The sequence below is a fragment of the Daucus carota genome, chromosome 2 (genome assembly GCF_001625215.2).
Source record: "Daucus carota subsp. sativus chromosome 2, DH1 v3.0, whole genome shotgun sequence".
In the NCBI taxonomy this organism is placed as follows: Eukaryota; Viridiplantae; Streptophyta; class Magnoliopsida; order Apiales; family Apiaceae; genus Daucus; species Daucus carota.
In genome coordinates, this window is record NC_030382.2 from 17,798,188 (window position 1) to 17,820,876 (window position 22,689).

Consider the following 22,689-nt stretch of genomic DNA (forward strand, 5'->3'; position numbering starts at 1 on the left):
CAAAGAAAGAGGTGTAGTGCAACAGTTTTCTGCACCTGGTACACCACAACAAAATGGTGTAGTTGAGAGGAAAAACAGGACTCTTATAGAAGCTGCCAGAACTATGCTTGATGAGGCTAAATTACCTACTTATTTCTGGGCAGAAGCTGTTCAAACAGCTTGTTTCACTCAAAATGCAACCTTGATTAATAAGCATGGCAAGACCCCATATGAGATGGTGAAGAAAAAGAAGCCAAATCTGAAGTACTTTCATATATTTGGGTGCAAATGCTTTGTATTGAAGACTCATCCAGAACAGCTTACCAAGTTTGATTTAAAAGCTGATGAAGGCATTTTTGTAGGTTATCCTCTGACAACATGATGAGTGCATATTTTTATATATTTTAAATGCCTAATTATTGCTTGTTCTCACTTATTTATTTGTTTATTTGTCTTTTTTTTAGGAAAATTGCAAAAGCTTGAAGAAATAAAAGAATAAAGCAAAAAGAAGAAAAAGATGGAAGAAAAGGATCATAGGGGAATATTCTCATGGGAAGCATCTAGATGGGACACCTACACCCCCTCTACCCTAATTTCCCCCTATAAATACACACATCCCCATCATGTTCCAACCAACCTAGGATTTTCTCTTTTTAGTAGCCTCTCTTTTTGTAGTCTAGATCTAGTTTTAATTTGTAATGCTCTCTTCTCCTTTTGTAAACACTTTATTATTTTAATGCAAGATTCAACTTTGTTCTTACATTTGTGTTCTTTATGTTTCCTTGGGCTATGAAATCTTCCTCTAACTACAAAAGAACTCAAATTTGTTTGTAGATTGGAAGGAGCCTCTAATATAGTTAATTAGTCCTAGATTTAATTTTTGAGAAATAGCTAAGCTTTGACACAAAATCAATTTGTGTGAAAGTTTAACTTTAAATTTCCAGATTACTATTCACTAAAATTCGGCAGTTTATCTCATTTAACACCATCAGCATCCATTTTAGTTTAATTTATTTACACACTCGTTTGGTAGTTGTTTTATAATTAAGAAAAAGGAGCCCTGTTTTGTTGAAAACCCAAAACCCTCTCCCCTGTTTTCTAATCAAACCCAGTACCCTCATTCCTTTCTTTTTCTCGTTGCTGTGTGTTCTTTCGACCCCTGCTGCTCTCCTCTTTCAAATCGCGAGTTGCCGAGTCATGACTCTGCGTTACCGAGTTCAGTTAATTGATGTGCTGCGTTTTTGGTTGCTTGTGGCTTGAATCTTGTCTTTGTAGTGTCGAGTTTAGCTGCTAATTTCCTTTCGTTCCCTGCTTATAGTTGAGTTGTTGTTGCTGCGTTTTGTTAGTAGTTTAGCTGAGCCAAGTTTCGTTTTATTTGCTCTGTTTTCATTGAGTCTCGAGTTTGTCGAGTCCTGCTGTGATGTCGCTTTGTTCCTCGAGTCGCTACTGAGTCACGCGCTGAGTCAGTCCGAGTCACACTACTCTGTTTTGTTTTCAGCCTTGTTAATTCCGAGTTTTGCTGCGTGAGTTCCGAGTGGTGCAGTCCAAATCGAGTGCTTATTTCTGTTTACAGCTTCGTTTTTGTTGTGAGTTTAGTCCGAGTAATAGTCTAGTCATGAGTGCTGCGTTTTCACGAGTTCTGTGCTTTGAAATCAACTGCTGGGTTTTGTAGTTTTTAGTTTCAGCCGAGTCAATATCTTTAGTATGGCTTTTGTTTTGTCTGTGATTCCGGGTCTCGTATAGTTTTCGTCGAGGTTGTTTGGGAGTCGAGTTAGTGTTTTGTTGCGTCATTGCTTTAGGCTGAATCTCACTTTACTTTGGTTGTGTGTATAGGATTTATCTCAGCATTTTGTGTGACTTGATTTACCGGTGTGTTTTGGTTATAAATTTGTTTCGACTCAAATTAAATCAATTTAAGCCTGCTTATTTTTCTTTCATTTGCTTTTGTTAGTTTCGAGTAATGTTAACTTGTAATAAGATGTTAGGTTTGATTTGTCAAATGGTCACTTAGTTATAATAAAATCTTGTCTATTAATTACTGGCCAAGTAGATAGATTAGTCCGTATTTGTATAAACATTTATCTTAAATAATTTAATGTCTCTTAATCAATTTCGGTTGGCTAGTAATTAGATAGTTTAAATTAATTTAATAATTTTAGATGAAATTTTAGAAAAGATACACACCCTCTCATTCACTTAATCGTTCTAATTCGCCTAGATTTAAAGTAAAGGATTTGTGAATAATTTTAATCTCTGTGGACGAATCATAAATATTAAAACGGTGATCGTGCGCTTGCGATTTAAATGTTTTATTTCTAGCACATCAAGTTTTTGGCGCCGCTGCCGGGGATTAAAATTAATTTTTCGCACCTTTATTTTTAATCTTTCGGATTAGTTTGTTTCTCACTATTTTTGTTTTTATTTCGAGGAGGATTATTCGGGAATTATGGAGTAAAGTGGACAAATTTTGCTCGGAATTTGGAAGCTTGCTTTGGTAAACCGTATCTCCCCATTTTTTTCGTCTTTATTTAGAAAATCACAAACAAATTTAAAAATTGAAAAAACACAAATAAATCAAATATTTAAAATCCAAAAATATTAGTTAGAATTACATATGTGTTGCATCATGCATTTAATAACTTTAGGCACATCATCTAGATTTTAATTTTTGTTTTTAAATTTTCGTACCTTAAATTGTGGTGATCGCTGGAGGACCCAAAGGTACGTTAATTTCTTCCTTTTCTTTAGAATAGATCACGTAGTGTTAAGCATCCATAATTGTTTATAGCTTTTATTATATCGTTGTGTGGTGCATCATTTTAAATAAATTTTAAGGGCAAAACCCATTCATAAGATAAGGGGAGAGATTTCATCACTCTTTCCTTGGCCCACAACAACGTATTTCTTCATTTGCATTTACCTAGCCTTTAATAAAATTGAATTAGACGTTAGCCCCTAGGATTTCGCGCTCAACTAGGAAGGTACCTAAAAGACGAGGTAATCTTTAATTATTCCGACTTTTCGGTGTCTAAGGCAAGCGAAAGCTTACCTGGCCGATTAAGGTTTGGTGTCTAAGCGCGGAGATTGGCCTCTTGGCAATGCCTGCTCCAAACTGGCCAGACTGGTCCGGATAATTTTGGATTTTTTGAGTTTTTGGTGGTCCTTAACGTTAGGAGCAAGGTCTAGTTCCTTTTTATTAGGGAACCCTAGAGTTGAGTTTTTCTTTCACTTTTACACCCTTTCTTTTGTTTGTTTTAATTTTTGCACTTATTTGCTACATGTTTATCGTTTATGCGAACTACTTGGGTTAGGAACGAATCGTCTAGATTGGTAAGACCTATAATCGAGATTCCTTCTTCGTCTTCTTCCGATTCCGAAACCCTAGAAGTTCCAGAACCGATAATTAGCATGACGTTGTCTCTTAAAGACCGTTGTTACCCGTCTCGTTCCGCTCATCCATCGTGCATCACCCTTCCTCCCGTTAATGGGAACAATTTCGAAATCAAGGCACATCACATTAGTATGTTGCCTAAATTTTTAGGGAGTGAAGGTGAGGATCCATATCTTTTCATCCAAGAATTTGAGGAGGTTTGCGGTTTGCAAAAACTCCAACAATTGAGCGAAGACTCCATTCGGCTTAGACTAATCAACTTTGCTTTAAAAGAAAATGCAAAAAAATGGTTGTATAGTCTACCCGTCAATTCTATTTCCACTTGGGAGGGGTTTGTGGTAATGTTTCTTAAAAAGTATTTTCCAAATCATAAGACTACTCGAATTACAAATGAAATAAATCAATTTCATCAAAAGGAAAATGAGTCTTTTTGGATTTTCTTTGACCGCTTCAAAAATCTTCTCTCACAATGCCCCCACCACGGAATAGAAAAATGGAGACTTTGCAAGATAGTTTACGAGGCCTTAGATAGTCAAACCACCGCGTTATTAGAGTCTATGTGCCAAGGTAAATTCATGGAAAAAGATGAGGACCAAGGGTGGGAATTTTTCGAGGATTTAGCGGAAAAGAGTCAACTAGGGAGCCCAAAAAGTCAATTCAGTCATCTAACGCTAGGGGCTTACATTCGATAGGAAATAATGTGGCAACCGATGCCAAACTAGCCACCCTAACTAAGAGACTCGAAGCTTTAGAAACTAGTAAACCTCCCACACAAATGTCGACGCACCCTTGTTACAATTTTCAAAATCCCGCAACTCAACCCTTGCACGAGTTTGAACAAGTAAATGCTATGTTCCAAAATTCTAGGAATGATGCATTTGCACCCACTTATAATCCCGGGTGGAGAAATCACCCAAATTTCTCATGGACTCAAGGTCAAAATTGTCAAGTTCCTCAACCCAATTTTCAAATGAATCAAGGGCCAAATTCTTTTCCAACTCCTCAACCAAATTTTCAACAAAGGCCCAACCCAAACTCTTACCCAAATCAAGGTCCAAATTCATGTCATAACCCAATTCAAAATCCTCCCGGTTTCAATGATTCGGATAAACGCCTCAATTCCTTAGAAAAGAGTTTGGAAGCCTTAGTGAAATCGCAAACTAATTTGACCCAATCTCAACAAACTTTCATGACAACCCTAACCCAAGATAGGCAAATCTTGCATTCTAACGTGCAAGCCGTGTCCAAGTTAGAGGCCCAATTGAGTCAATTAGCTAGCGCATTGTGTGAGCGAGAGAAGAACAAGTTGCCAAGTCAACCCGAGGTCAATCCTAAGTTTCCTCTCAATCAAAGACCTCCCGAGAATGTTAATGCGATTATTTCTCTAAGGTCGGGAAACCAAGTGGATAACAAAGTTGGTGAGCACGTGAATGAAAATGAGGAGTCGATTCCTAAACAAAATCCTTCTTTGTCTAGCACTAATCATGATAAGCCCGAATGTTCTAGAATCCGTGAGTCTATGAGTGAACCTAGTCCCGGGCCCATTTCTCAAAAGCCCAACGAAGAAGTTTACAAGCCAAGGGTTCCTTACCCACAAAGACTCATTCCCCCTAAACAATCGGCCCAAATGGAACAAATTCTAGAGGTTTTCAAACAAGTCAAGATTAACATTCCTCTTTTAGATGCCATTCAACAAGTTCCTTCTTATGCCAAATGTCTAAAAGATTTGTGTACCCATAAGAGAACCACTCATGTTCCAAAGAAAGCCTTTTTGACCTCTCAAGTTAGCTCGATTCTCTCGAATCAAATTCCCGTGAAATATAAGGACCCCGGTTGTCCTACAATTTCTTGTGTCATAGGCAATACTTTCGTGGATAAGGCTCTACTTGATTTAGGAGCGAGTGTGAATCTTCTTCCTTTCTCGGTCTACCAAGCCCTAGGTTTAGGGGATCTCAAGACCACCAATATGACCCTTCAACTTGCCGATCGTTCTATTAAAATGTCACACCCTGGTCCCAAACAAATGCTTATATAATACTTTTGAATGTATTAAAATAGTTTTCGGGATTTTTAGATTTAACAAAAATATTTTGTTTTAGGATTTATAAGGAATTTGCGAATAGTAAGGTGACCCTATAAAGGAGAAAGGACATGAAGGGGTAAAAATAAAAGTCTCAGAATAATTTTTAGATATTTTATAAATTACCAGAGCGGAGAAATAGTGAACAAGAGTACGGTCAGAATTGTATGATTTTGCACCGAACTGTGATTATAAAATCCAGTTATTAGAAAATAGGTGAAAATAGAAAAGACACAAAATGAGCCAAGAATTTTCCTAGAGTATCTAAATAAATTGTGGAACTCATTTATGAATTTTCGGAAATTTTACGAAGCTCAAGGAAGTTAAAATGAAAAGGAATAAAGGAGCCGGATACCCAAGATTTCCGGACTGCAAAATGACCTTTAAACTAAACCAGCGGAATTTTAGAAGGAATACTGAAGAGAAGGTTAGTACGTTTATGATCTTTGGAGTCTAGAACATTCCTATATTGAGTTTGAAGAAAAATCTCGAGATTAAGAGTGGACAGGGATCAGTGGAAAGATATCAGACCGATACATCCCTAAGAAAAAGTGAAATATTTTCGGACTCCAAATGAGCTCATTTTACAGTCAAAAATTCCCAAATAATATATTAGGAATTATTATATCATTGGAATTCGTCAACAAGATCAAGAATGGTGAGATTTAATTTAAGATTTCAAGAAAGGTGATTAGATTAAATGTGATAAGCCTTGGATGAATTCAGGAAGTCTCTGGACTTTCCGTTGGCAAGCCAAATGGTGCCACGTGTACCAAGCAAGCCATTCACCGCCTAATTAACAAAATAAACATTGATATATCAGGAACTTAACCATTCTTCAGGAAGAAAACTCGAAGGGAGGAAAGAAAAAGAGAGGGAGGAGAAGAAATATTCGTAGAAAAAGATTTCTAGCTCGGATTTTGGCGTTCTATAGCTTGTTGGAAAGATCTTTTCAAGACCTTCAATTCAAGAGGTATATTTCTAAGTTTCATAATCATTAACTTGTCCAAAAATAAGGTTGATTTCAGCTATAAATAGTGATGTTCTTGGTGGAAGAAGTTCTACAAATCCTAAGATAATTACTAGGAGGTTATGGTGTTATAATAAGCTTGTTTACATGTTTGGATTATTGTTTAATCTTGTAAAGTGGTTGTTCATTATTGGGTTTGAAAGGATGATCTGTTATAAGTATTATATGGTGATTTGGAGGATGTATAATTGTTTGGGTGGATGATTAACATGAGTTTAATCATGGAAATGTTAAGATTATAGCTGTTACCATGCCCGAGTTAAAATAACAGCTGATGTTACTGTTCATCCGAACAGTTTAGTTTCGAATTTATGAAGTTAATTTATATTGTTGGATATATCTTGATTAGTAGATCGCGTGAGCGCTTGAATCATGCAAAACGGATTTACGGTTTAGAAGTTATGGCCATTATAGTACAGGACACGCAGAATCATAGTTCCGGTAAGAAATGAACTTTGAGGTTACAATTCGACGAACTCAAAGGTGATATAAATCATGGAATAATTTGAGTAAATACTAGGGGCGAATTGGGAGGTATATGAGTTGGCTTTGTAAGAAAAACTCGAATGGTTTGTAAGTGAAAAATGTCGTAACCCAAAGGTATAAATAGTAACAATACGTGAGACGAGAAACAGTTAGTACCAAATCTCTTTTAAATGAAAGGATTAACAATAAGAGTAATTAGAAGGGACTTTAAGGGTAGGTAACACGTACACACACTATGATATAGAGTTATAAAGGATTTTAATGATTAATTATGTCCCTTATAGGTGCACAGAAAGGTGCAGAAGAACTTTAAGGATCAGGAAGTTGTAACTGAGTTGCTGAAGTAAGGTGAGTATACATCAACACTACTTATATCTATGTGATATGCGAATTACGTGCTTTTATATGCTGAAAGTGATATATTAGAATATTGGTTCGACTATGTGATTCTATACATGACTGAAGTTCTTTGATGTCAACGTAGTGTGATGATATATCAAAGTACATGTATATATGGAATATGTATTGACCTGTGATTTCACGAACGATACATTAACATAGAGTCTGCATATAGAACAGGTCATATGCACACCCTACATTCATTTGATAGTGATAAATTAAAAAGTCAAAGTGACAGTCACTTGTGTAATGGCCACCTTTATATATGGAACCTACGGGTAATTACGGAGCAGACTATATGTCAGCCATAGACGGGGCCGACTTGTGTCGGACATAGACGGAGCCGATTTCCATAGTCGGACATAGACGGAGCTGGCCAGACACACATGGATCCTTTGAGGACATGTGGAAACACGGGCATTATACAGTGAACTGTGCACAATAGCCAAAGAAAGAGAAACAGAGATGCATGCATGCATAGATACAAGTTCTTACTTTCATGGCATATATGATTAACATATGTCAGTGCTTTATGAATAAGTAAAACATATATGTGATGATGTTATACCTTGGTGTAATTTGGATGATGATAATATTATGAATGAAAGATATTAATTGCTCTCATAAATACGAACAGGAAATATATATTAAAATGAATATTTTCTTACAATTGTTTCGAGAACCTTACTTTCTTTTATTTTCTGGAAGATTTTACAAAGACGCTACAAGTTATTTTCGGACAATCTCAGTATCTTTTACAAACTAAAGTTGATGTATATTCATTGAGTTGCGACTCATGGAAATCGCTCAATTTTTCCAGGATATGAATAGTTAGTAGTGTGTTTTATATGAGTGCTCAGTGGAGATTGTAGATAGTGCCTAAGAGACGGTGGTCCAGCAGGATGCTCCAGACTCCTCCATCAGCCGATGCACATATATGTAGTTTGAGAGATTGTGTTTATGTACTCTAGACTTATCAAGTGTGCAAGAAATCACGAAGATAAATTTATGTTTAAATTCTGAATATGTGTGGTGAATATGGATGATGGAAATGTATTGAAATTTTATGTTGCTTGGTAAATGTTGTTGAAGTAGTTGAGATTTTATGTTCTGGTGAAGATCAAGATATAGCCAAGCAATAGTTGATGGTTATATTATCCACTTATACAGGAAAAGATATTTCATAATATTATTAAATTACATGATTTTGCTAGAATTGCATGAAAATGATTATATGGTACAATGGTGTTACATTTAGTTGGTATCAGAGCAGGGATATGACCTCTAGGGCATAGAAGTACGGTTAGGATTTTTGAGTGATATAGTATCTAAGATATGTTTATATGTGCAGAAGGCGATGGAAGGAGCATCCAATGAACAGGCTGCACAAAGAAGTCCAGCTGACCACCAACCATCTGGTAGTGGATCACATACTCCACATGAGTCTAGACACGAGGAGTCTATACCTATTCCACAAGAATCTAGGCATGAGGCCACTGTAGAAGTAGAAAGACAAGTACCTGAGCAGCAAGCTATGTCAGAACCCCAAGTTGTACGTAGGAATGCACCAGTTAAACGGAATTATAAAGAACTTAGGAAATTAGGGGCGACTGATTTCTACGGTACTGTAGATCCGACTGAAGCTGAGTCATGGTTAAAAAGGACAAAGAGAGTGTTTAATATGATGCATTGCGGAGACGAAGAGAAGTTTGATTATGCAGTATCCTTACTCCAAGATGATGCTTATGACTGGTGGGAGACTGTTCCTGACTCAGATGCTCAACCACAAAAACTTACTTGGGATGATTTTCAGCGAGAGTTTAAAGATAAGTATATGCCAGAGATCTATAGGGATGAGAAACAAAGAGAGTTCTTGAATTTGAAGCAAGGAAATATGACGGTAGCTGAGTACGAAGTCAAGTTCACCCAATTGTCCCGATATGCCTCATCAATGGTGGCAACTGAGAGGGACAAATGTAGACGTTTTGAGGAAGGTCTCAAGTATGAGATCAGGAGTAAAATTACTATTGGAGAACTTAGGTGTTATACAGATTTGAGGGCTGCAGCGATTCGAGCTGAACGCTTGATTAAAGAGAAGCCTGCTTTCTTCTCAAAGTCAAAGAGAGAAGAAACAAGATTTGCTGGAGAGTCTGGTGGAAGGCCTAAGAAGCGTCCAAATGTTAGTGCACCCACTAAATCTATTACAAGAGGAGGTTTTTCTGGTGCTCAAGGTGGGAGATTGAATAACCCTCGATCAAATCCAACTCTTAGCCAAGGTTCAAATGTACAGGTGAAGCCTACATGTCAAACTTGCGGAAGGCAACATTTTGGGCAATGTAGAGCTCAAACGGGAGGATGTTATTTGTGTGGGGAACAAGGCCATTTCATTAGAGATTGTCCCAACAAAAGGGAAAATGTACAGGCTGTATTTGAACCAAGTGTTCAGAATGTAGAAGTGAAAGGAGTTGGTACATCTTTTGGAAGAGGTAGAGGCAAGAAGGGTACAGGTAGCACTGGGGGAGGCATTGGAAGATCACAGGCTCAAAGTTCAAATCCACCAACCCAGGCACGAGTTTTTGCATTAACGAGAGGAGAGGCAGAAGTTGCACCTGAGGTTATAACGGGTAAAGTTCTCTTATATCAATTAGATGCGTATGCTCTTATCGACCCTGGTTCAACACATTCATTCATACCATCTAAAATGACATCTCACTTACATAGAAGTCATGAAATACTAGATCTCAAAGTAAATGTTCATACACCACTAGGAGAAGTGGAAGTAGTAGTTCAAATATATAGAGACTGTCCTATCGAAATAGGAAATACGGAATTAAAAGCAAACTTGATAGTATTGCCTTTTCAAGAGTTTGATATCATACTAGGCATGGATTGGTTGACAAGACATCATGCTAAAGTTGATTGTTACGCTAAAGAAGTTACGATCGAGTCACCAGGACAAGGGAGAGTCGTATTTCAAGGAGAATGTAGGATGATATTTAGTTGTTTAATTTCGGCTATGAGTGCTTTTAAGATGATTAGAAAGGGCTGTGAAGCGTATTTAGCACACGTAGTAGACCCGAACACTAACTCAACTAAACTTGAGACTATTCCAATAGTTCGAGAATTCCCAGATGTGTTTCCAGATGATTTGCCAGGAATGCCGCCGGATAGAGACATAGAGTTTAGTATTGAGACAGTTCCTGGTAGTACCCCTATTTCTATTCCTCCTTACCGAATGGCACCCGTAGAGTTAAAAGAGTTAAAGAAGCAGTTGATAGAATTATTGGAAAAAGGTTTTATCCGCCCAAGTGTTTCACCATGGGGAGCGCCAGTATTATTTGTCAAAAAGAAGGATGGAACTATGAGGCTATGTATCGATTATCGAAAATTAAATCAAGTCACGGTTAAGAACAAATATCCATTACCAAGAATAGATGACTTATTTGATCAATTACAAGGGGCTCAAGTGTTTTCAAAGATTGATTTGAGATCAGGATATCATCAATTGAAGATTGCCAAGGAAGATATCCCAAAAACTGCTTTCCGAACTAGATATGGTCACTTTGAATTTCTAGTTATGCCGTTTGGGTTAACAAATGCTCCAGCTGTGTTTATGGCACTTATGAACAAGGTGTTTCAACCTTTTCTGGATAAATTTGTTATACTATTCATCGATGACATATTGGTATATTCAAAGAGTAAATCTGAGCATGAAGAGCATTTAAGAACAGCTTTACAAATCTTAAGAGAAAACCAATTATATGCTAAGCTGAGTAAATGTGAGTTTTGGTTGGACCATGTCGTATTCCTAGGACATGTTATTTCTAGTAAAGGAATTGAAGTGGACCCAAAGAAAATAGAGGCTAAATGGAATTGGGAAGTACCCAAGAATGTTACAGAAGTGAGGAGTTTCTTAGGAATGGCTGGTTATTACAGACGTTTTGTTGAAGGATTTTCTAAGATTGCCGGACCAATGACCAAATTACTCAGAAAGAATGTTCCTTTTCAATGGACTGAAGAAGCTCAACAAAGTTTTGATGAATTAAAGCGAAGATTGACATCCGCTCCAGTGTTGACTACACCATCAGGACAAGGTGGTTTTGTAGTATATAGTGATGCGTCACAACAAGGCTTAGGATGTGTCCTTATGCAATATGGAAAAGTTATAGCTTATGCTTCAAGACAGCTCAGACCGCATGAAAAGTCATATCCTGTACATGATCTAGAATTGGCAGCAATTGTTTTTGCATTGAAAATTTGGAGGCATTACTTATACGGGGAGACATTTCAGATTTTTACAGACCATAAGAGTCTAAAGTATTTAATGAGTCAGAAAGAGTTGAATATGAGACAGAGAAGATGGGTGGAACTTTTAAAGGATTATGATTGTACGTTAGAATATCACCCAGGAAAAGCCAATATAGTGGCAGACGCTTTAAGTCGGAAATGTAGTAGCGTAGCAAATCTTCAAGGATCGACGTTCCCATCTTTAGTTGAATTAAGAAAGATGAATATTGGGCTAGAGGTTGACACCTGTGGAGTTTTATTGGCTACACTAAATATCCGACCGGTGTTGAAGGAAAGGATCCAGAAGGCACAAATAAATGATCCTAAATTAAGAGACGCAGTCGAGAGAGTAAGACAAGGTCAAGAAACTCAGTTCACGTTATATGAGGATACTTTAATGTTAGGAAACAGAATTTGTGTTCCAAATGACGAAGACTTAAGACGAGAAATTCTAGATGAAGCTCATAATGCTCCATATGCCATGCATCCCGGAGCAACAAAAATGTATAATACGATGAAATCTCATTATTGGTGGTCTGGAATGAAAAGAGATGTGGCAGAGTTTACAGCCAAATGTTTAACGTGTCAACAAGTGAAAGTGGAACATCAAGCTCCAGCTGGGAAGTTACATCCGTTGTCGATTCCTGAGTGGAAGTGGGAAAAGATCACTATGGATTTTGTAATAAATTTACCCAAGACAAGGAAGGGAAATGATGCAATATGGATCATTGTTGATCGACTTACCAAATCAGCTCATTTTCTACCAATACGTTGGGGTTGCACACTAGATCATTTAGCTCAAAGGTATGTGAATGAGATTGTACGATTACATGGAGTACCAATATCCATTGTTTCAGATAGAGACCCAAGATTTACTTCTAGATTTTGGAAAAGTTTACAAGAAGCAATGGGTACAAGATTGAATTTTAGTACAGCCTTTCATCCTCAGACTGATGGGCAATCTGAAAGAACCATTCAAACGTTAGAGGAAATGTTAAGAGCGTGTGTGATTGAGTTTAAAGGTTCATGGGATGAATATATTGCTTTGATGGAATTCGCCTACAACAATCATTTCCATAGCAGTATTGGAATGGCACCTTATGAAGCCTTGTATGGACGGAAGTGCAGAAGTCCCTTGTACTGGGCTAAAGAAGGTACTATCATTTTAGAAGGGCCAGAACTTGTCCAGAATGCAGTAGATAAGGTAAACATTGTAAAAGCAAAGCTGAAGGCTACCCAAGATCGACAGAAAAGTTATGTGGATCAAAATAGAAGAGAGATGGAATATCAAGTAGGTGATAAAGTATTTCTGAAAGTATCGCCATGGAAAGGGGTGATGAGATTCAGCAATAAAGGGAAGTTGAGTCCTAGGTATATTGGACCATATGAAATAATTGAGAAGATAGGACCACTTGCCTATAGATTAGCATTGCCCCCGGAACTTTCTCAAATCCATGATGTATTTCATGTAAGCATGTTACGAAGATATAGGTCAGATCATACACACGTTTTGAAGGACCACGGGATAGAAATCAATGACAATTTGAGTTACATTGAAGAACCTGTCAAGATAATAGGGCACAAGACCAAACAACTGAGGAATAGAGAAATACCGCTAGTCAAAGTACTATGGAGAAACCACGCAGTGGAAGAAGCCACATGGGAGACAGAGGAGCATATGAGAAGCAAGTACCCTCACCTATTCGACAATCCAGGTACATTTTTGAATTTTGAGGACAAAATTCTTTAAAGGGGGGAAGAGTTGTCACACCCTGGTCCCAAACAAATGCTTATATAATACTTTTGAATGTATTAAAATAGTTTTCGGGATTTTTAGATTTAACAAAAATATTTTGTTTTAGGATTTATAAGGAATTTGCGAATAGTAAGGTGACCCTATAAAGGAGAAAGGACATGAAGGGGTAAAAATAAAAGTCTCAGAATAATTTTTAGATATTTTATAAATTACCAGAGCGGAGAAATAGTGAACAAGAGTACGGTCAGAATTGTATGATTTTGCACCGAACTGTGATTATAAAATCCAGTTATTAGAAAATAGGTGAAAATAGAAAAGACACAAAATGAGCCAAGAATTTTCCTAGAGTATCTAAATAAATTGTGGAACTCATTTATGAATTTTCGGAAATTTTACGAAGCTCAAGGAAGTTAAAATGAAAAGGAATAAAGGAGCCGGATACCCAAGATTTCCGGACTGCAAAATGACCTTTAAACTAAACCAGCGGAATTTTAGAAGGAATACTGAAGAGAAGGTTAGTACGTTTATGATCTTTGGAGTCTCTAGAACATTCCTATATTGAGTTTGAAGAAAAATCTCGAGATTAAGAGTGGACAGGGATCAGTGGAAAGATATCAGACCGATACATCCCTAAGAAAAAGTGAAATATTTTCGGACTCCAAATGAGCTCATTTTACAGTCAAAAATTCCCAAATAATATATTAGGAATTATTATATCATTGGAATTCGTCAACAAGATCAAGAATAGTGAGATTTAATTTAAGATTTCAAGAAAGGTGATTAGATTAAATGTGATAAGCCTTGGATGAATTCAGGAAGTCTCTGGACTTTCCGTTGGCAAGCCAAATGGTGCCACGTGTACCAAGCAAGCCATTCACCGCCTAATTAACAAAATAAACATTGATATATCAGGAACTTAACCATTCTTCAGGAAGAAAACTCGAAGGGAAGAAAGAAAAAGAGAGGGAGGAGAAGAAATATTCGTAGAAAAAGATTTCTAGCTCGGATTTTGGCGTTCTATAGCTTGTTGGAAAGATCTTTTCAAGACCTTCAATTCAAGAGGTATATTTCTAAGTTTCATAATCATTAACTTGTCCAAAAATAAGGTTGATTTCAGCTATAAATAGTGATGTTCTTGGTGGAAGAAGTTCTACAAATCCTAAGATAATTACTAGGAGGTTATGGTGTTATAATAAGCTTGTTTACATGTTTGGATTATTGTTTAATCTTGTAAAGTGGTTGTTCATTATTGGGTTTGAAAGGATGATCTGTTATAAGTATTATATGGTGATTTGGAGGATGTATAATTGTTTGGGTGGATGATTAACATGAGTTTAATCATGGAAATGTTAAGATTATAGCTGTTACCATGCCCGAGTTAAAATAACAGCTGCTGTTACTGTTCATCCGAACAGTTTAGTTTCGAATTTATGAAGTTAATTTATATTGTTGGATATATCTTGATTAGTAGATCGCGTGAGCGCTTGAATCATGCAAAACGGATTTACGGTTTAGAAGTTATGGCCATTATAGTACAGGACACGCAGAATCATAGTTCCGGTAAGAAATGAACTTTGAGGTTACAATTCGACGAACTCAAAGGTGATATAAATCATGGAATAATTTGAGTAAATACTAGGGGCGAATTGGGAGGTATATGAGTTGGCTTTGTAAGAAAAACTCGAATGGTTTGTAAGTGAAAAATGTCGTAACCCAAAGGTATAAATAGTAACAATACGTGAGACGAGAAACAGTTAGTACCAAATCTCTTTTAAATGAAAGGATTAACAATAAGAGTAATTAGAAGGGACTTTAAGGGTAGGTAACACGTACACACACTATGATATAGAGTTATAAAGGATTTTAATGATTAATTATGTCCCTTATAGGTGCACAGAAAGGTGCAGAAGAACTTTAAGGATCAGGAAGTTGTAACTGAGTTGCTGAAGTAAGGTGAGTATACATCAACACTACTTATATCTATGTGATATGCGAATTACGTGCTTTTATATGCTGAAAGTGATATATTAGAATATTGGTTCGACTATGTGATTCTATACATGACTGAAGTTCTTTGATGTCAACGTAGTGTGATGATATATCAAAGTACATGTATATATGGAATATGTATTGACCTGTGATTTCACGAACGATACATTAACATAGAGTCTGCATATAGAACAGGTCATATGCACACCCTACATTCATTTGATAGTGATAAATTAAAAAGTCAAAGTGACAGTCACTTGTGTAATGGCCACCTTTATATATGGAACCTACGGGTAATTACGGAGCAGACTATATGTCAGCCATAGACGGGGCCGACTTGTGTCGGACATAGACGGAGCCGATTTCCATAGTCGGACATAGACGGAGCTGGCCAGACACACATGGATCCTTTGAGGACATGTGGAAACACGGGCATTATACAGTGAACTGTGCACAATAGCCAAAGAAAGAGAAACAGAGATGCATGCATGCATAGATACAAGTTCTTACTTTCATGGCATATATGATTAACATATGTCAGTGCTTTATGAATAAGTAAAACATATATGTGATGATGTTATACCTTGGTGTAATTTGGATGATGATAATATTATGAATGAAAGATATTAATTGCTCTCATAAATACGAACAGGAAATATATATTAAAATGAATATTTTCTTACAATTGTTTCGAGAACCTTACTTTCTTTTATTTTCTGGAAGATTTTACAAAGACGCTACAAGTTATTTTCGGACAATCTCAGTATCTTTTACAAACTAAAGTTGATGTATATTCATTGAGTTGCGACTCATGGAAATCGCTCAATTTTTCCAGGATATGAATAGTTAGTAGTGTGTTTTATATGAGTGCTCAGTGGAGATTGTAGATAGTGCCTAAGAGACGGTGGTCCAGCAGGATGCTCCAGACTCCTCCATCAGCCGATGCACATATATGTAGTTTGAGAGATTGTGTTTATGTACTCTAGACTTATCAAGTGTGCAAGAAATCACGAAGATAAATTTATGTTTAAATTCTGAATATGTGTGGTGAATATGGATGATGGAAATGTATTGAAATTTTATGTTGCTTGGTAAATGTTGTTGAAGTAGTTGAGATTTTATGTTCTGGTGAAGATCAAGATATAGCCAAGCAATAGTTGATGGTTATATTATCCACTTATACAGGAAAAGATATTTCATAATATTATTAAATTACATGATTTTGCTAGAAGTGCATGAAAATGATTATATGGTACAATGGTGTTACATAAAATGCCAAAGGGGATTATTGAGGATGTGTTGATAAAAATCGGTGATTTTATCTTTCCCGTTGACTTTGTTGTTCTCGAGACTCAACCCGTCTCGAATCCTAAGAACCAAATTCCTATAATTTTAGGACGGCCTTTTCTTGCTACATCTAATGCCTTAATTAATTGTAGGAATGGTTCGATGAAGCTCACTTTTGGAAACATGACCATTGACTTAAACATTTTCAATGTAGGAAAAGAACCCAATGAGCTTTATGAACAACCGATAGGGGTTAATGTGGTCAACAAGTTTGTCACATGGTCTAGTTTCGAGGATAGTGAAATTGAGTCACTTCTTAATGAGGATTTCAAAGTCAACAATGAGAATAATAAAGAATATCACGAGTCTTTGAGAAAGTTGACCTCGGAGGAGTTGTTAGGAGAATTGAACGACATTTGTTCAAAATGGGAAACTCCACCCGAGATCGTGAGTGTTGACCCTAGGCCCGATTATGAGAGTCGTGGAGGTGAATCACCGACACTTGACTCGTTGTTCCATCATTCGCATAGCGCCATAGGAAAGGATGACATCATTTCTTACATCGTTCCTAGTGATTTATCCTATGACCAAGATTGCATAGTCTCTAATTTGCTTGATAATAAAGAAGCATTAAGTTGGTTTAGGAAGAACATTAGTGATGCTTGTCCTATAAGGGTGAGCAATGGTCACATGCTAGAGAAAGTCTTTGTGCCTAAAAATTTTCGTACACATTTTGACTCTTTCTCGAAGCTTCCTCCCATATTTCCTTCCGGAATCGGCTGAAGTGGTTCCTCCTTCGAACCTTCCCTCGTGAAATTCAAGTATGGGGAAGGAAATGTGTGAGTGCGTGAGTCGTGTTAGTGTTTCGTTCGTTAATAAAAATCCCCTTCATATCCATTTCAGGTATTTTTCTCTTTACTCTCTCATTTTAATTCTCTCTTTTGCATACATTGAGGACAATGCATGATTTAGGTATGGGGAGGGCTTTAGTGTAATTCTTAAAAAATGAAAAACCCTAAAAAATGAAAAATTAGAAAAATCCAAAAATAGAGATTCTTTTAGCTAAGTTGTCTTTCCCTCACTCGAACTTTAGGAGTAGTTGGTGTTTATCATGTTTTCGAAAAGTATATATATGTAGTGTCTTTTAGATAATTTGAACGTAGTTGAGTAAGGTTGTCTTTTTGAAGCTTGTATCGACCGATTTGTACTCTAAATTCCAAGATGGCACACACTTTGCACGAGACCTTTGATGGAGAGATTGTCTAGTGATATTATTCGATACCTGAGAGAGAACCCACATGTTGAAACGATGTCGAATCGAACCTTTGCGAATAAAAAAAAATAGAAAAAAAAAGATAGAAAAAGAAAAAAAAAAGAATAACTACTTCAATACCCATTGTTCTTTATAGATAAAATCTTTAGATAAATGGGCAAAAGTAGATTGGCTAGTCTCGTTTTGTGGCCTTTGTTACTCGAGCAATTAAGTCCGTAGGGGGATTTCAAAACCTAGTGCCCTAAGACCGTTTGGTTTGGGAGTCACTGACCCAAAGCTCGCTACATGGGTAACAGTGTTTGCCTAAGAAAACGGACAAAATAAAGTCAATGCAAAAAAAAAAAGAAAAAAAGAAAAAAAGAAAAAAAAAGAAAGAAGAATAAGAGTTTGTGAAGTTTGGCTAGATATTTGTTTCGATAGAGAATGGGTCAGTTCAAAATTGGTTGAAAAAGAGAAAATGTTTTTAGACAATTAGGATCCATCAAAGGCCTTAAATTCATTACACACCTTGGATTTCTAGTAAAAAATTTTTTTGTGTCGATTCAAGTAGATTAGAGACAACTTAATCTTGATTATTAGTAAAAGAGTCTTTAAGTCGTATTTTCCTTAAAAACGCTTTTTGTTAACACCAACGAAATTAGAGTAGAGTCGAGTAGACACTTGCTAGAATGTCTCAAAGATTTTATGGGTATATCTTCTGTAAACCCTTAGGAGACAAAACTCCTCTTGTAGAGATCGTCTACGAGTTTAACGGGTTGGTGAACCTAAAATCATTCGTCACGCCTACGAAAAGGAGCCTAGGAATCGCATCTAGTTTTCATAGTTTATTTTATTTTCTTTTGATTTTACTCGAGGACGAGCAAAATATAGGTATGGGGAAGTTTGATGAGTGCATATTTTTATATATTTTAAATGCCTAATTATTGCTTGTTCTCACTTATTTATTTGTTTATTTGTCTTTTTTTTAGGAAAATTGCAAAAGCTTGAAGAAATAAAAGAATAAAGCAAAAAGAAGAAAAAGATGGAAGAAAAGGATCATAGGGGAATATTCTCATGGGAAGCATCTAGATGGGACACCTACACCCCCTCTACCCTAATTTCCCCTATAAATACACACATCCCCATCATGTTCCAACCAACCTAGGATTTTCTCTTTTTAGTAGCCTCTCTTTTTGTAGTCTAGATCTAGTTTTAATTTGTAATGCTCTCTTCTCCTTTTGTAAACACTTTAATATTTTAATGCAAGATTCAACTTTGTTCTTACATTTGTGTTCTTTATGTTTCCTTGGGCTATGAAATCTTCCTCTAACTACAAAAGAACTCAAATTTGTTTGTAGATTGGAAGGAGCCTCTAATATAGTTAATTAGTCCTAGATTTAATTTTTGAGAAATAGCTAAGCTTTGACACAAAATCAATTTGTGTGAAAGTTTAACTTTAAATTTCCAGATTACTATTCACTAAAATTCGGCAGTTTATCTCATTTAACACCATCAGCATCCATTTTAGTTTAATTTATTTACACACTCGTTTGGTAGTTGTTTTATAATTAAGAAAAAGGAGCCCTGTTTTGTTGAAAACCCAAAACCCTCTCCCCTGTTTTCTAATCAAACCCAGTACCCTCATTCCTTTCTTTTTCTCGTTGCTGTGTGTTCTTTCGACCCCTGCTGCTCTCCTCTTTCAACTCACGAGTTGCCGAGTCATGACTCTGCGTTACCGAGTTCAGTTAATTGATGTGCTGCGTTTTTGGTTGCTTGTGGCTTGAATCTTGTCTTTGTAGTGTCGAGTTTAGCTGCTAATTTCCTTTCGTTCCCTGCTTATAGTTGAGTTGTTGTTGCTGCGTTTTGTTAGTAGTTTAGCTGAGCCAAGTTTCGTTTTATTTGCTCTGTTTTCATTGAGTCTCGAGTTTGTCGAGTCCTGCTGTGATGTCGCTTTGTTCCTCGAGTCGCTACTGAGTCACGCGCTGAGTCAGTCCGAGTCACACTACTCTGTTTTGTTTTCAGCCTTGTTAATTCCGAGTTTTGCTGCGTGAGTTCCGAGTGGTGCAGTCCAAATCGAGTGCTTATTTCTGTTTACAGCTTCGTTTTTGTTGTGAGTTTAGTCCGAGTAATAGTCTAGTCATGAGTGCTGCGTTTTCACGAGTTCTGTGCTTTGAAATCAACTGCTGGGTTTTGTAGTTTTTAGTTTCAGCCGAGTCAATATCTTTAGTATGGCTTTTGTTTTGTCTGTGATTCCGGGTCTCGTATAGTTTTCGTCGAGGTTGTTTGGGAGTCGAGTTAGTGTTTTGTTGCGTCATTGCTTTAGGCTGAATCTCACTTTACTTTGGTTGCGTGTATAGGATTTATCTCAGCATTTTGTGTGACTTGATTTACCGGTGTGTTTTGGTTATAAATTTGTTTCGACTCAAATTAAATCAATTTAAGCCTGCTTATTTTTCTTTCATTTGCTTTTGTTAGTTTCGAGTAATGTTAACTTGTAATAAGATGTTAGGTTTGATTTGTCAAATGGTCACTTAGTTATAATAAAATCTTGTCTATTAATTACTGGCCAAGTAGATAGATTAGTCCGTATTTGTATAAACATTTATCTTAAATAATTTAATGTCTCTTAATCAATTTCGGTTGGCTAGTAATTAGATAGTTTAAATTAATTTAATAATTTTAGATGAAATTTTAGAAAAGATACACACCCTCTCATTCACTTAATCGTTCTAATTCGCCTAGATTTAAAGTAAAGGATTTGCGAATAATTTTAATCTCTGTGGACGAATCATAAATATTAAAACGGTGATCGTGCGCTTGCGATTTAAATGTTTTATTTCTAGCACATCACAACAAAGGCCTTCAGAGTCTACAATCTCAGAACCAAGGTGATCATGGAATCCATACATGTGTCATTTGATGACAAGAAAATTATTGGCTTAGCAGACATGGATGATCATGAAAGATTGCATTTTGAAAATGAAGAAATATTCTCTGATTCGACAAACTCTGATGAACAGTCAAACTCTGACTGTGAACAAAATACAGCAAACTCTGATGAAAATTTACAAGTTCATGATGATGAAGCACTTGTTGAGGGGGAGCATCAAAATGTTTCAGACTCTACCCAAGACTCATCAGAAAATGCTGACTCAAACTCATCAGAGAATACTGATTCAAACTCTGATAGCACAAATTTAGGGGGAGCTACAGAGAATGATCAACAGAATCAAGAGAGCATGGATCAAGGGGGAGGATCCAATGATGAAAATGGTCAACTTCCACATGCTAGGAAGTGGACAAAATCACACACACCTGATTTAATAATTGGAAATCCAGAAGCAGGTGTGCAAACAAGGACAGCTACAGCAAATGAGTGTTTACATCATTGCTTTATGTCACAAACAGAACCTAAAAAGGTGGAGGAAGCTCTTCAAGATGCTGACTGGATTCAAGCAATGCAAGAGGAGCTAAATGAGTTTGAGAGAAACAAAGTATGGACCCTAGTACCAAGACCTAAAGATAGATCCATAGTTGGTACAAAATGGGTTTTCAGAAACAAAACTGACAGTGAGGGTGTCATTACAAGGAATAAAGCAAGGCTTGTGGCAAAAGGGTATTCACAACAGGAAGGTATTGATTATGATGAGACATTTGCTCCAGTTGCAAGATTGGAGGCAATTAGAATCTTTCTGGCCTATGCTGCTCACAAGAAATTCAAAGTATTCCAGATGAATGTCAAGAGTGCTTTTCTTAATGGGAAACTGGATGAAGAGGTATATGTTGAACAACCTCCAGGCTTTGTGGATCCAAAGCATCCAGACTATGTCTATAGATTGGACAAGGCACTTTATGGACTAAAGCAGGCTCCAAGGGCATGGTATGAAACTCTGGCTCAATTTCTTCTTGAAAATGGATTTACTAGAGGTACCATAGATAAAACCCTGTTTTATTTGAATCATGGTAATGATCTGCTTTTAGTTCAAATCTATGTTGATGACATTATTTTTGGCTCCACTAATGCTAAACTCTGTCAAAGATTTGCCAAGCTCATGCAGTCTAGGTACCAAATGAGCATGATGGGGGAACTCAGTTATTTTCTGGGTTTACAAGTTAAACAGACTGAAGATGGGATTTTTATAAATCAAGCCAAGTATACCAGAAATCTTTTGAAGAAATTTGGTATGCAAGACAGTTCAGCTGCAACTACTCCTATGGCAACAGCAACCAAACTAGACAAAGATACTGGTGCATCAGTGGATATCACAAACTATAGAGGAATGATTGGATCTTTGCTTTATCTGACTGCAAGTAGACCAGACATCATGTATGCCACATGTCTATGTGCAAGATTCCAGGCAGATCCAAGAGAGCCTCATCTGATTGCAGTAAAGAGGATATTCAGATATCTCAAGGGAACCACATCTTTGGGATTATGGTATCCTAGAGAATCAGATTTTAGTCTAATTGGATACTCTGATGCAGATTTTGCAGGTTGCAAAATTGACAGGAAAAGCACAAGTGGGAGTTGTCAATTTCTGGGTGGAAGACTTGTTTCTTGGTACAGCAAGAAGCAGAAGTACATTTCAACATCAACAGCAGAGTCAGAGTATATAGCTGCAGGCAGCTGCTGTGCTCAAATTCTTTGGATGAAGAATCAACTGTTGGACTATGGGTTATCCTTTTCTAAAATTCCTATTTATTGTGATAACCAAAGTGCTATTGCTATGACAGGAAACCCAGTTCAACATTC

At 36.7% G+C, this 22,689-nt stretch overlaps 1 protein-coding gene and 1 long non-coding RNA gene across 3 annotated transcripts; both read left to right on the forward strand.

Moving 5' to 3' along the window:
• The first annotated feature begins 723 nt into the window (after positions 1 to 723).
• On the forward strand, positions 724 to 20,397 carry LOC135150283 (uncharacterized). Its single transcript, XR_010288641.1, has 2 exons — positions 724 to 2,473; positions 18,926 to 20,397. It is a non-coding gene; the product is annotated as an uncharacterized LOC135150283 (long non-coding RNA).
• Positions 2,482 to 8,446, forward strand: LOC108203533 (uncharacterized). 2 transcript variants are annotated; one of them, XM_064086537.1, is made up of 3 exons: positions 2,482 to 6,423; positions 7,251 to 7,314; positions 8,074 to 8,446. In XM_064086537.1, exon 1 carries the CDS (start codon positions 4,146 to 4,148, stop codon positions 5,403 to 5,405), a length of 1,260 nt encoding a protein of 419 aa, XP_063942607.1. In that variant the 5' UTR covers positions 2,482 to 4,145; the 3' UTR covers positions 5,406 to 6,423; positions 7,251 to 7,314; positions 8,074 to 8,446. The 2 variants fall into 2 exon arrangements, with proteins under 2 accessions (XP_063942607.1, XP_063942606.1); XM_064086536.1 differs by having other exon boundaries at positions 8,186 to 8,446.
• Positions 20,398 to 22,689: the final 2,292 nt, after the last annotated feature.

Excerpts from the sequence above, each read along its gene's own strand:
- LOC108203533 (XM_064086537.1), top strand. The coding sequence starts at position 4,146 with ATGTCGACGCACCCTTGTTACAATTTTCAAAATCCCGCAACTCAACCC.